This window comes from Chiloscyllium punctatum, chromosome 7 (assembly GCF_047496795.1).
Source record: "Chiloscyllium punctatum isolate Juve2018m chromosome 7, sChiPun1.3, whole genome shotgun sequence".
NCBI lineage: Eukaryota > Metazoa > Chordata > Chondrichthyes > Orectolobiformes > Hemiscylliidae > Chiloscyllium > Chiloscyllium punctatum.
In genome coordinates, this window is record NC_092745.1 from 123,526,357 (window position 1) to 123,541,414 (window position 15,058).

At 43.2% G+C, this 15,058-nt stretch overlaps 1 protein-coding gene across 1 annotated transcript; it reads left to right on the forward strand.

Moving 5' to 3' along the window:
- Positions 1-450: 450 nt before the first annotated feature.
- dnajb4 (DnaJ heat shock protein family (Hsp40) member B4) lies at positions 451-11,837 on the forward strand. The gene is made up of 3 exons (XM_072574780.1): positions 451-1,032; positions 2,520-3,100; positions 10,641-11,837. Exons 1-3 carry the CDS (start codon positions 822-824, stop codon positions 10,872-10,874), a joined length of 1,026 nt encoding a protein of 341 aa, XP_072430881.1. The 5' UTR covers positions 451-821; the 3' UTR covers positions 10,875-11,837.
- The last annotated feature ends 3,221 nt before the right edge of the window (positions 11,838-15,058 follow it).

A 15,058-nucleotide genomic window follows, 5' to 3' on the forward strand; every position in this document is an offset into this window, starting at 1 on the left:
GGGCCGAAGGGCCTGTTCCTGGGCTGTAAATTTTCTTTGTTCTCCTTTGTTCTTTCTTTGTAGTGTACCTACCTCTGAGCCAGTATACCTGGGATTGAAATCCCACCTTGTTCTCAGAATTGTGTAACAACATCTCTTAATGGACTGATTGGAAAACACCATTACAAATGTAGAGGGGTCTTCTGATGTAGTGGTAGTGTCCCTACCTCTGAGCCATGAGACACTGGTTGAAGTCCCACTTTATTCCGGGTGATTGTAACAACATCTCTGAACAGGTTGATTGGAAAAGGTCTACCTGACGAATATGCCAGACAGCAGAAAGGAGGTGAATGTCCCACAGCGGGTCTCTCCCAGGCCAGTTGTGACTGGGGATCTCCCACAGCTCCAGGGTCACTCTGTGAGGAAACCTGCAGGAGCTCCCAGTCACAACTGACCTCTGCAGACACCCCATTGTGTTCCCGTCCCGGCCCTTTTCCCAAACAAAAAGGAAACACGGTCCAGAGGAGCATAATTTGACCTTTTAAGCACTTCTTTCGGGGAGAAACGCAATTTGGAAGGAATGCCGAAAAGTTTGCGTCAGTGGGGAGGTGGGGAAATGACGTTGTTGCTGTATGTTCTGGAAGGAGCTGGCGTTTTCCCAGGAGCCAGGCGGGGATGGGTTTTATATAGAGGCCGCTGCAGACAGTGAGCGAGTCAGTGACAGAGAGAGAGAGAGAGAGAGAGAGCTGCTGCTGCTGCTGCTGCTGCTGTCTGAGCATTACAGTGTCTGTGTGGGTGCAACAAACAGCCAGCTCTAACCCCACCACCCTCTCTCTGCAGCCATGGGCAAGGACTATTACAGCATCCTGGGCTTGCAGAAAGGAGCTTCCGAGGAAGACATCAAGAAAGCTTATCGGAAACAAGCCCTGAGATGGCACCCGGACAAGAATAAAGCCGCGAACGCCGAGGAGAAGTTCAAAGAAGTGGCCGAAGCTTACGAGGTCCTGAGTGACCCCAAGAAGAGAGAGATCTATGACCAGTTTGGGGAGGAAGGTGAGTGTGGAATATTAAAACCAAAGTCACCGCCCTGTGTGGGGAATGAGAGGCCAGTCTGAAGGTGGAAGGGTTTGACATGAATGAGCTATTGCTGCATTCTCACCCCTTCACCACCCCGTTCGCTATTTCCTTCTCGCGGAGTTTACATATACACCCCAACCCCCAGCAAGCTGTCAATCCAGGCACTGAAAGAACTTGCCTCCCCATCAAGGACAGCTTTACCGTTACCGTTTTCCGAAGCGATCAGTCTCTGTCCTCCCTCCCACTTCATTGAAAAGCCCAGTCTGGGTTTTCTGATCTGGTATTCCCTCAACCTCTGGAGAATGTGAATGATAGAACAGGTTGGAAGGGGCTAAGTGGCCTTCTCTTCCTATGTAATGGCAGCAAGTCAGAGTTTCAGAGTGGCAGTGATCATAAATCCAAATACTCATGGGGTGCGGGGTGGGTGGCTGTGTGTCTTTGAATGTACTGCACTTTAAATAGAACGTTTCTTTGAACGAAATGGATATTCAATAGCTCCATGGATTTTGTTGCATGGACTGGGTCCCTAGGGCTCTTCATGCGTGCTCTGCTATTCAGTTGGCTGTTTCAATCTATAACTCCACTCTCAGGAATACTGTAGCACTGAAGGGGGCTGTTCTATTGTCAAAAATGAGTGAGCTCTTTTGGAGAGGAATCTGTTTTCTCCCACTCTTTCCCCACAACCCTGCACTTTTCTTCCACATCCTAATATGGGAGAGATGATGGTTTCACTGGACCAGAAATCCATATGCCCTGGTCGGCGGGTTGGGGGTATGGGTACAAATGACAGCATTGAGGGATATGGGCCAGGTGCTGGCAGGTGGGAATAGATTGGGTTGGGATATCTGGTTGGCATGGACGAGTTGGACTGGAGGGTCTGTTTCCGTGCTGTCCATCTCTGTGACTCGATGTCCATTGATGGAGTTTAAATTCAAATTAAAAGATCATTGATTTTTGTCATCATCCACCTGGTTCACATCAATGCCATCCTTACCCGGTATGGTATACATGTGACTCCAGACCCACAGTAATGTGTTGACTCTGAAATAGCCTAGCAAACCATGCAGTGCAAGGATATTTGGGGGATGGGTGACAAATTCTGGCCTTTGGTAAACAAAACAAAATATCATTTTATACTATTCCAACCAATCTTGTCCCACAATTCAGTTGGATCATTGGTCTCTGCCCCATGGAGCCCCCTTTCTCCTGTATCTCCAAGTGCTCCTCTGTTATTTAAAGCTGTATTGATCACAGTGAGTAGAATTCCAATTGACTTCCAAAGCTAACTTCCTCTTGTTAGTGAGCGTGTCAGGGGGTGTGTTTTGCTACAGGCCGGTAGTACGTGGCCTTTAACAAGCACAGAGAACGCTGGAGATGCTCAGCAGATCTGTGGAGAGAGAAATGTTTACACGTCTGTTGTGACTCTTCAGAATTGGTAAATGTCCTCCCTTTTCCTCATCCAGGGCTGAAAGGAGGAGCTGGTGGTCCCGATGAACAGGGAGGAACATTCCGCTACACCTTCCATGGAGACCCTCATGCCACCTTTGCAGCATTCTTTGGGGGTGCCAACCCTTTTGAGATGTTCTTCGGCAGGAGGATGGCAAATGGACACCAGGAAGAGGGCATGGATGTGGACTCTGACCCCTTTGCCCAGTTTTCAGGCTTCAGCATGAATGGCTTCCCGAGGGACAGGCATGGCGGAGGACTGATGGGACAGATGCGGCGCAGGCAAGACCCGCCCATCATCCATGAACTGCGGGTGTCCCTGGAGGAGATCTTCAATGGCTCTACCAAGAGGATGAAGATCTCCAGGAAGCGGCTGAACCCGGATGGTAGGACCATCAGGATGGAGGACAAGATACTGACTATCGAAATTAAAAAGGGCTGGAAGGAGGGAACCAAAATCACATTCCCAAAAGAAGGGGACGAAACACCAAACACTATCCCAGCAGATGTGGTTTTTGTACTCAAAGACAAGCCTCACTCCCACTTTAAGAGAGATGGATCGAATATTATCTACAATGTCCGCGTCAGCCTGAGGGAGGTATGTATACTTTTAGATCATTTTATAAAGGTTGTACTTTGTTTCATTTCCGTTTTCCTGTCTCTTGGATAACCTATGGTTAAAATAAGAAATGATTTCCTCCATCCCTACAATGAGGCCTCTCTCTCAACCCTGAGATTACTTGGCTTCTCCAGTTCTGGCCTCTTTTGCATTTTCTAATCAACCTGTTCAGGGATGTTATTATACGTCTCTGGACTCGGTGGGTCTTGAACTTGGGTCTCCTGTCTCAGAGATAGAAACTCTACCGTTGTATCACAAGGGCTCTATCTGGTCAACGTTTGATTTTTTTTTGTAAACTATTACCTCAGGCTTCTTTTGAATCCCCAATGTTCACTGCCTTCAGCTGCTTTGAGGTTAAACCTCTCCACCTCTTCACTACTTAAACCTCTTCACCTCTGACTGAGCATTTGGTCTCCTGTACAGTTATCTGGCTTAGTGTCAGGTTTTGACTGAATGCTGCTGTGAAGCACCTTGGAATGTTCAAATTTTTTTTAATAGGCTCTATGTAAATGAAAAGTTTGTTGTTCCTGTCAACAATTCCAGCGCCTTTTTATGAAAACCTGTTGGTGAGAAATGATCAAGGTCTTGGCCATCTCCGAGTGCCCCTTGCCCCTCTGTAACCAGCTGGAGGACACTATGAGGATTGAACAGGCTGTCTCTCCAAACTGGAACCCAAAAGCAAGTATCCAGTCACGTTGATAATTCTCCCATTCATCTCTTGGTTAGTCAAAGGCCTATATTTGAAAATTCTCCTGAGTGATGTTCAGTGGCACAAAAACAGACAGTTTTAGGGAGCTATAAATAATGAATACAAGTTGATTTTATTTTTGGAAATTTTTTTTTATTATGACATACCAGTAGTTATAACCCTTCTCACAGCAGACCTGCTTTTATATCTGGCCTTCTCTGACAGCTCATCTATAAATGAGTCATAGAGACCAGAATATCCTGAGATTGATATGACCAATTGTGCTGTACGAGCTGGAGTAGTAATCAAGACATTTATGATCTTCAGGATTAGGAAGGGACACCAGGAATAATTTTTCAATTTTCTGCTTTGTTCACAAATTTTTGCCTGTCTTGGTCATATACTGGCAGTTTTAGATGTTGCTACATGTGATTTTCAGATTTGGAAATGTTCTATTATTGTAAGAGATCTGGGGAAGAGGTTACATTTACAGTTCAAGTAACAATGAACGTGCTAGGAAATAAAACAGACTTGATGCTGAATGAACCTTTTCCCAGCTTTCTCATGCTATTAATACATAAGGTAAAATTTGTCCAACATTCAAATTAAGACAGAAAAATAAAGAAGGTCAGCAACAGACTGTGTCACTCGGAGAGCAATGCTACAGTATCAACAATGGGAGTTATAAATTTACAATGATCAAGGACTGAGGGAACATGCATTTTTTATAGTGCCTACTCTCAGATGTCCTTAGCATGTTATGACTAATGAAGCACCTTTTAAGTGTAGTCGTTTCTGTACTGTAGGAACCATGACAGCCAATTGGTTCACATCAGGATCTCAGGGACAACACTGAGTCAAACAGGCGCTTCGGTCCAACCAGTCCATGCCCACCATAATCCCAAACTAAGCATAATTCCACCTACCTGCTCCTGGCCCATGTATCCCCAAAGCTTTCCTATTCATGTACTTATCCAAACGTCTTTTAAACATTGTAATTAGTTAGCTAATTTGACCGGATAGTTTTGTGGTTTTAATGGTTGTCAGTTTATGGATAAATATTGAACAGGAAAATCACACGTTGTTATCGTGAGTCTTGACAATGTCTATGCCAAGGAAGTACCCCATCTACTAGCCAGGTGCTTACAATGTTATAGTAAATGGTGTGGGGGAATCTTGCCTTCTCAAGAGGGCAGTGGAAACTTGGGTGCAGGATGGTACACCATGAAGATCAGAATTGGAAAACAGTAGGGAATTGGCTAAGCCCAACGAGAAGCTATCTTGTGGGGGATGCCTACCAAGGATGAGAATCTGAACATAACTGGCACAGTGGAATTGTTGACAATATTAAAAAATGCCAAAGCAAGCACAGTATCCAAAACATTTATAAATGAATGCTTGAGCCTCAGCTGGAGTATTGTGCCCAATTCTGGGCACCATGCTTTAAGAAGAATGTGAAAACCCTGGAAAGGATTCAAAGGAACTTCATAGAACTGACAACAAGGGATGAGGGATTTGAATGAACAAGTGAAGCTGGGTTTATCCTGCTGGGAGCAGAGAGGTGAAGAATAGATTTGATGGGGTTTTAAATTCTCAGACGTTTTAAGTCAATAAATAGGGCAAAATGTTTCCACTTATAGGATCAGAAATCAGCAGATACAGATTTTGCTGTAATTTGAAAAAGGACTGTAATGAAGCTGAAAATTTATTATACACAACACAATGTTATGATCTGTATTATATTGCCTAAAAGAGTGGCTTTTCAAAGTTAATTGGATAAATACTTGACAGGGAAAAATTCCAGAGTATGGGCTGAAGTGCAGGGGTCGTATGGCTAATTGAATAGTGCTTAAAAGATATTACAGACATTATGGACTGATTAGCCTCAACAATCGTCCAGTTCTGTTTGCTTGGAGCTGTTTCTTGCAGCACAGTAAGCATTTTAATTACAAGTTTTGAGGTACGCAGTAAATGCTGGCCTTGCGAGCAATATCAACATCCTGTGAAATACTTCCTTAAAAAAACAAGTATGATCTTTCGATGTGGTACAAAAAGATTTGCCAGAACCTTTACTGATCAAGTGAGGATCTGTAGTTCTGCATTGGAAATGCATGTGCAAAAACTCTGCTCGCAGATCTTTGACTGTGATTGAAATATTTGTGACTAAGAAGCTAACTATCCTCTTAGAAGTTTAAGTAAAGTTGATATTCCTTTCCACCTTATCTGTGACTGGCTCTGCAGACAGGAATTGGCTAAATGGTTGGGCAAAATCAATCTTGATGAAGAATTCCTTCACATTTAGGGCGGCATGGTGGCTCAGTGGTTAGCACTGCTGCCTCACAAGTGCCAGGGTCCCAGGTTCGATTCTAGCCATGGGCGACTGTCTGTATGGAGTTTGCACATTCTCCCCACGTCTGTGTGAGTTTCCTCCCACATTCCAAAGATGTGCAGGTCAGGTGAATTGGCTATATTAAATTGTCTATAGTTGTTATGTGCATTGGTCAGAGGGGGGTGGGTTACAGTTCGGAGGGTCGGTGTGGACTTGTTGGGCCGAAGAGCCTGTTTCCACACTGTAGGGAATCTAATCTAAATTTGTGAAAACCATATGGGACTTGCATATAGCTAGCAATACTCATGTTCATTTGACATTGTTAGCTGATTCAGCAATGTACCACATGTCAAAGCCATAGGCATCTGAACCTCAGCAATGTGTCATGGGGATTTAGACTCACCATGGGTTCAGTGAATGTTGATTCACGAAATGATGAACATAGCAAATCGTGCAATCAATCAGTTTCAACAACATCATGTATGCCATCAGGGATGCCCATGGTGTTGCCATGGAATCCCTACTTGGCTCACTCCTTGCAAGTATCCTTGTTGGGTTCCATGAGAAATGTAACCTTGTTGGAATGATACCTAACCACCTAGCCCTTGCATATTTCAGATACGTAGGTGATATACATCTGCTGTATTTGAATCAGCAGTTACATTAAGAATTCCCTTGCAAGTTTTAACAGGCCTGATGCTGCACTCAAATTCACATTTGAAATGGTGTAGCTGAATGAGCTCCCTTTTCTTAATGTCTGAATTGAGAAATTGGCCAGAGGGCTCTTGATGACTGCCTATAGATACATCGACATTTCTAGGGTTCCATGTGTCGTAAAAGGAGTCTTTTTTTTTCAGGCAAATTCTGAAATAGGGTTGAATTGTTCACCATGCAGACTTAGTGTGGATATAGAACATGTCAAAATCATCATATTGGACAACAGTAGTCCTGATCAGATCATTTTCCACTTTGGACTGTGCAAATTAATGAACGGCCCTAAGATGGTCACCTCTTGGTCTTGAAAAGTGTCCAGTCCATCTCCCAATTACCATGAAAGGATAAGTCATGTCAAATGTTTGAGCAACAGGTGAACAGCTGTTTTAAGCTGTACTGTGCAGCACAAATGACGTTCACCACGAATAGAATGTTGCCATCAAGCCAAAATGCTTATCACAAATGAGCAATGTTGTATGTCAATTTTGACGCCAATGTGATGTCCCCAAATGTGGACCATATATCTGAACAACTGGTGGATCACATCCAACAAGCAAGGCACTGACTGTACCCAATTGGCCTGCACTTGCAAAACTCTCAACATATTACCCAATATAAGATGTGATTTGGCAATTGGACAATTACAATTTGCTGGATGGGCCTGAATATGCGAGGAATTCCGCTGACAAATCAAGTTAGGATTATCAATTGGGCACACCGTGTCTATTGGGAACGGTGTTTGTTCCAATTTGAACATTGGCTGGTTCATTCACTGACAATGACGTGAACATACAAAGTCAACTTGCCTAGTTGAAAATTTAAATCAAGCCTGGCAGTCAGTCAGCATTAAAGGTGCTTTCTTAAAGGTGAACACCCAACCAATCAGAGTATGGTTGCCAACCAATCAGCACTCTCCTCTCATGCTTGTAAATCTCTTTGAATTGATATTCCTGATGAAGGGCTTTTGCCCGAAACATCGATTTGGAAGCTACTTGGATGCTGCCTGAACTGCTGTGCTCTTCCAGCACCACTAATCCAGATTCTTGCAAACTGTCCTAATGAATGCAAGGCAAAAAGTTCACACAAAATGTCTTCTTTTTGGCAATATGACAAGTACTGCACAATGAACAGCAAGTTTAATTACAAATTTAAGCTTGATTAAGTTCAATTACTAACATTAATTCTTGTGTCCTTTATGAATGCTTTCAAAATAAGGGTTTAAAGAAAGTTTCAGTAATGTAACACCAAGTTGTCCAAAGACCTTTGCCCCAAAATATGGAAAAGGCTGGAATTGAGTCAGTTTTTAAAATTCCATTACAATTCTCTGATGCTCCTGTTCATAACCTGGGAAGCAACTGAAAGTTATTGAGGGTGAAAGCCTCCAAGATCCAGTTCTCTGACTGACTGAACTAACTGATCTCAGCTGAGATGCCACATTGACCTCAGCACTCCTGGTCTCAGCAAAGGAAGTGAAAACGCCTAGTAATTATTCAGTGCATGTAATCAGCCACACCACATCTAAACTTTTGTGTGTTCACATGCAGCTTAGGCAAAACAGGATCGGGCTTAGCTGCAATGTCTTACTTATTAGAACATAGATAATAGGTAGCTCTGGAATGTTCTCTCCATCCCTCCCACCATCTGTTTAAGATGCATCATAAAGCCGACCTCTTTGACCAGACAATTTGGTCACATTTCCCATTGCATCCTCCAATGGCTCACTGACAATTTTACATGATGACATTTCTGTGAAGTATTTAGGAAATTTTGCCAAGTTAACGGAACTATTGAAATGAAATCTATTATTGTCGTTACCTGGAAATGTTGTGCACCCATGCTGCCTATATTTGTGGAAACCATCAGGGATATCTTGTGTAGATTCACTGCCGTTAATGCCTCTTGCTGGTAATAGTAAAAAATACTGAGACCATGTGGGAAAGGAGGTATACGTAAATGTCAGGCAGAGGCTAGGTTCTGTCTTAGTTAACAGTAGAGGTTTCATTTCTTCGTAGCTAATTACTATCTAAGATGAGACAGTCATGGCCAATTTAAAAGTACTGAGTAGTATAAGGAGAACCCTGCGCAACTCTGATTAGCTCCTTCCAGGAACAGTTCTTTACATCCTGATGGTTGAAGCTTGTTTTCTGATGTCCCTTTTGGGTCCTAACTCTTTTGTACAACAGTTGCCACTTGAAATGGCTTGGGTCCCATCTAGCTGCAATGTAAACCTCTTGTTCAGGATAGAACTGTGACTGTGCCCGGGTACATGGTGTGCATATATTTCTCTCATGACATTAAGAAATTCAAACATTTGGACAGTCCCTGCACTTGATTCAATTTTAAAACCACTTTGACATTAACTTACCTAATGTCATCTATTTTGGTCTCACTTTGAGTATTGGAAACACCTGACTTCCAACTGCTACATTAATGACAGTCACTTTTACAAATTAACAACATTGTTAAACCAATAATTCTGGCAATCATAATTATAAACCAGAGGGCTGTGGAAGCTCACTTGTTGAGTATGTTTAAGACAGCGATTGATTGATGAATTTCTACATACCAATGACATCCAGAGGTGTGAGGAGAGCACGGGAAAATGACATTGAGATAGATGATCAGCCACGATCTGGAATGGTGGAGCAGAACCAAAAGGCTAAATGGCCAACTTCTGCTCCTGTGTTTCTGTCTTCGGTTCACTGCAGTATTAAACCTTCTGTTAGTGTACTTTATTAAACTGACTGACTTTCTCACAATAATGACCTCTTTCCTGTCCTTTTTATTGCCACTTCCCACAAGGGTAATTTTCCCCACAGGGGGCTGAACCAAGCTGACATACTGCAGTAATGATGGAGTGCTGCACTGTTAGAGGTGCTTATTTTTTTGATGTGTCATGAAACTGAAGCCTTTGATTGTGGCATTGGGTTTCCAAAAGTACTTAAGCTAACATAATCAATCCCCATGGAAAAGGTCTTTCAGCCAGTCAGTCACTCATCTCATTGTTCTTTCTGGGATCTTGCTATGTGTAAAAGGAATGGCAAGGTGGGATTGTTCCAAGTCAGAGTGGCATTTGGCACGGAGCATAATTAGTGCTCCAGCGCATTTGCTGCCCTTGTCCTGCTAAGTGGTAGAGGTTGGAAGGTTTTATTTAAGGATTGTTAGGCCATCTCAGTAGGCAGTTAAGGATAAACAATTTTGCTGTGGGTTTGGAGCTAGTTTAATTGTGGTGTTGGGATTTGAACCTAGGGTACTAACCTGGGTTACTAGTTCAATAATACCCTCACGTCACCAGCTGGGTTCAGTTTGAAGACTGGGCACACATGAGATCTAATGTGGGCTGCCCTTCTGAGGAAAATTAATCAAATAAGGTAAAACTACAATAGTGGCACGGTAGCTCAGTGGTTAGCACTGCTGCCTCCCAGTGGCAGGGACCTAGTTCAATTCCACCATCAGGTGACTGTGTGGAGTTTGCACATTCTCCCTGTGTCTCCGTGGGTTTGCTCTGGTGCCCTCTCACAATCCAAAGATTGAAGGTTAGGTCGGTTGACCATGCCAACTTGCGCATAGCGTCCAAGCATGTGCAGGTTGATTGGGTTAGCCATGGAGGAAATACAGGGTTACAGGAATAGGGTAGGGAGGTGGGTCTGGGTGAGATGCTCTTTGGAGGATCAGTGTGGACTCTATGGGCCAAATGGCCTGCTTCCACACGGTGTGGATTCTACAAACAATGTCACAGCACCATCAGTATTCTTTCAACTAATTACATTTCCCTTTTGTCATTCCAGGCTTTATGTGGCTGTGTAGTACATGTGCCAACCATGGAAGGCAGATCGATCCCACTAGCAACTCAGGACGTGATCAAACCAGGGTCAAGGAAGAGGATAAGCGGCAGAGGATTACCATTCCCTAAAAACCCCGACCGCCGAGGTGACCTGATTGTGGAATTTGAAGTAATTTTCCCAGACTTTATATCCACATCGTCCAAAGAAGTGCTGAAAAGACATTTACCCACATCATAAATGTCAGGGCTGGACTTCAGCAGAAGTGTCACTCCACTGTATATAGTGAACTAACTGCTTTGCAGTGTTGTGCTTGGGCCATGTGCGTGTTCTGGGAAGAAATATCAATGCATGTTTTGGGAGGTCTCTCAAACAGCAATAATCTTTTGCCGTGGTTCTTAAAGCAGAGACCGAAGCTTTTTACCATATCCTTTTCAGGGCAGTCGTTGACCTTTTGTACTTTTTTTATTTAGCAAATTGTTTCCTTTCCTCTCGTGTAAATATAAAATGCTGCCCAACAAACAGCAATTCGTATTCTTGGCAAAAGAGGAAATTGATACTCAGAGGGTGGTTCAAAGCTTACACGTGAGGACTAGCTCAAAGTAGAAATAGCCTGGGTTCAGATTGCAGTTTGCGATGTTCACCAAAAAGTGTGTTTTCACCAGATTAACACTCATTTATAAATATCGCACAAACTTTAAGAAGTTCAGCATCATGCAATTTGACTGTCTGTGTCTATGCACTGTTAAATTAGTTCATTGTTATTTTGAACTCCACTGAGATTCTCTTGTGTGCATTTGGTGGGCATGTAAAATCTTTCTGTGATGCCCACTCGAACTGTGAACAATGTCCAGTGTTGTAATTGATTTTCTTTATTCCCCATCCCAATGTGGATGGTGTTTGCAAGGATCACTGAGTGACGCAGCATTAGAATGAAGTACTGTTGTTATAGTTATGTTGGAAGAGGAGGTAGCTATTTGGGGTGATTAACTGCATTGGAGCAATGTCAGGGTACTGGCTCACATCCAATTTTATTTGTAGCTTCACAAAAACAGTAACAGAAGTGGTCAAACAAAAGTAACAGTATTTATTAAAATCTAAAATCAAAATGTTTTTGCTCCTTGTATGATAAAATGTACTGTCTGAACAATAATGCTTTTATTTTGTTAAAATGATAAATACATTAACAAAGTTAATACTTGACATCCAGTGTCTTGTCTGTTTTTGTTAGTGTGTTGTCCAGTGATGTTAGACAATGGTTTTTATTCTGTTTCTCAAGATTATTAAATGTAGACTTTGCTGAACTGAAGGTGAATGCACGTCAGTAAGGTCAGGAATGACGAGCAGACAGAATTTAATGAGCATTACAGGACAGACTTCTGGATGAGCTTAAGTTTATTAAAGGTCGATAGTGCAATCTACTTAGCAGGTTGCAAATAACTGTGGATGCAAATGGGAAAGTTACATATTTACTGAAATAAGAGGACAGTGTGAAAATTAGATTTCACTCTTTCAAAGAAAAATAGTTAAGAAAGAAAGAGTTTGCATTATGATCACACCTTCACACCCTCAGACTGTCTCAAAGTGCTTCACAACCAATAAAGAACTAATGAAGTAAATCCATAGCTACACACAAAGACACAGCAATAGACAATGACCAGGTTTTTTATTGTTCCTTCATGATATGTGGGCATTGTTGGCTCTGCCAACATTTAACGTCACCCCTAATTGTCTTCCTTCTTGAACTGCTACAGGCTTTGGGTTGTAGAGACGCCCACAATGCCGTTAGGGAGAGAATGCCAGAATTTTGACCCAGTGACAGTGAAGGAACAGTGACATTTCCATGCCAGGATGGTGAGTGGTTTGGAGGGGAACCTGCAGGCAGTGGTGTTCCCACATATCTGCTGCCCTTGTCCTTCTAGGTGGCAGAGGTTGCAAATTTGGATGGTGCTGCCTGAGGATCTTTGTTGAATTGTCGCAGTTCTTATTGTAGATTGTACTCACAGCTGTAACTGGAAGGAGTAAGTTCTATGACGCCATTAATCAGCTATTACAAAGCTCCCATGCTGGCAATGAATAATTCAAATTAGAAATGCAGGGGAATTGACTGTGTGCTGTACAGGTCACTTTGCCCTGAAATAAATCCAACCTCTCCTCAGAAGTAGCAGTATGAAAGAGGAGCTGTTTCACTGAATTACAATGCAGGTTGCAACAATGATAGATTTAGTATTATGGCGATGATGTTAATTACCCGGTGGTTCATGAATGGCCTTGTCTGGTCTGCTCTGGTCTACATGTGACTCCACGCACCCTAACTCCCAGACCCATAGCAATGAGGTTGATTCTTAGCTTCCCTCTGAAATGGCCAAATAAGACATTCAGTTCAAGGATGGCCCTGCTAGTGACATCCATATTCCTGGACCGTTCAGGTGACGGTTCAACTCTCATGCCTTTTCAGATCTGTTAGTTATTTGACAGTTTTTAGGAAGATTAATTGTGACTCATTGCACCAAAATATTATTATTTGGAACTTCGACTAAAATAATTTATTTCTTACGCACTGAATGTTGGCATTGCTGGCTGTGTCAGCATTTATTGTTCATCCATAGTTTAGATTTCCTACAGTGCAGAAACGGGCCCTTCGGCCTAACCAGTCCACATCGACCCTCTGAAGAGTAACCCACCCAGACCCATTTCCCTCTGAATGATGCATCTGACACAATATGCAATTTAGCATGGCCAATTCACCTGACCTGTACATCTTTTGTGACTGGAAGGAAACCGGAACACCCAGAGGAAACCCACGCAGACACTGGGAGAATGTGCAAACTCCACACAGACAGCCGCCCGAGGTTGGAATCGAACCTGGGACCCTAGTGCACTGAGCCACCGTGCCCTTGAGAAGGTGGTGGTGAGCTGCCTTCTTGAACTGCTGCAGTCCATGTGCTACAGGTAGACCACATGCTGTTAGGGAGGGACCTCTAGGATTTTGACCCAGCAACAGTGAAGGAATGACGATATAGTTCCAAGTCAAGATGGTGAGTGTCTTGGAGGGGAACTTGCAAGAAATGATGTTCCCATGTAGCTACTGCTCTTGACCTTCCAGGTGGTCGTCCTTGTGGCTTTGAAAGGTGCTGTCTAACAATCTTTGGTCAATGTCTGTGGTGCATCATGTAGATGGACACTGCTGCTACTGAGTCTCGGTAATGGAGTGAGTGAATAATTGTGATATTGTGTCAATCAAGTAGGCTGCTCTGTCTTATATGTGTCAAGCTTCTTGAGTGTTGTTGGAATTGTGTCAAGAGTGAGGTGCTGGAAAAGCACAGCAGGTCAGGCAGCATCTGAGGAGCAGGAGAATCGATGTTTTGGACATGATCCCTTCATCAGGAATGAGGCTTGTGGGCCGGGGATGCTGAGAGATAAATGGGAGGGGGTTGGGGTTGGAGTTGGAGGGAAGACAGCTGAGAATGCAATAGGTAGATGAAGATGGGGAGAAGGTGATAGGCCAGAGAGGGGGTTGGAGTGGACAGATGATAAAGGTGATGGACAGGTCAAGAGGGCGGTGCGGAGTTGGACGCTTGGGACGGGGATAACGTAGGAGGAGGTGTAATGAGGAAACTGGTGAAATCCACATTGATCCCATGTGGTTGCTGGGCCCCAAGGCAGAATCAAATTGTTTGAAAACTGGCATTTATGACGTTGGAAACTTCTGGAGGAGGCAGAGATGAATCATCAGTCAGCACCTCTTGCTGAATATAGTTTCAAATGCTTCAGAATTAACTTTTGCATTGATGAGCTGCTCTCCCCCACCACCCATAGGGGATATTTATGTAACCACCTCCTCCAGGGAGTTGTTTAATTGTCTACCATCATTTACTAGTTGATTTGACAGGACTGCAGAGCTTCGATCTGATACATTTATTGTGAAATTACTAAAGCCTGCCTGTTACTTGCCAATTATGCTGTTTGGCATGCAATTAATCTTTTCTTGTAGCTTCAACAGCTTGACTCATTTTGCGGTATGCTTGGTGTAGCTCTTGACGTGCCCTCCCACATTCTTCATTGAAAGAGGGTTGTTGCCTGGCCTGACTATAACAGAGTTGGGTTAGGCCCAGCCATGAGGTTTATCACATTTCAGTAGGCAATATGGACCTAGGCAAAATAAATGCATTGTGTAGCATTGCTAGCTCACAGGTATTTCGAGTGGAGTTGAGGATTATCAGATAAGCCATGATCTCCGCACATGGCAGAGCAGATTTGATGGGCTGAATGGCCTACTTCTGCTCCTACATCTAATGTCCTCTCAAACTTGGTGGGAAGGTAGGTAGGAGAGATAGCACTTCATGTCAGGTAAACAAAGTGTTGCAGCTCATGGACACTGGTTGGATTTGGTTAACAATCGTGTTGTGTTTATTAAAGTGGAG

Bases quoted from the DNA above. Each gene is read 5' to 3' on its own strand.
- dnajb4 (XM_072574780.1), top strand. From the start codon at position 822: ATGGGCAAGGACTATTACAGCATCCTGGGCTTGCAGAAAGGAGCTTCC. The intron at 1,033-2,519 runs GTGAGTGTGGAA...TTCCTCATCCAG, and splicing joins TGACCAGTTTGGGGAGGAAG to GGCTGAAAGGAGGAGCTGGT. The intron at 3,101-10,640 runs GTATGTATACTT...TTGTCATTCCAG, and splicing joins TCCGCGTCAGCCTGAGGGAG to GCTTTATGTGGCTGTGTAGT.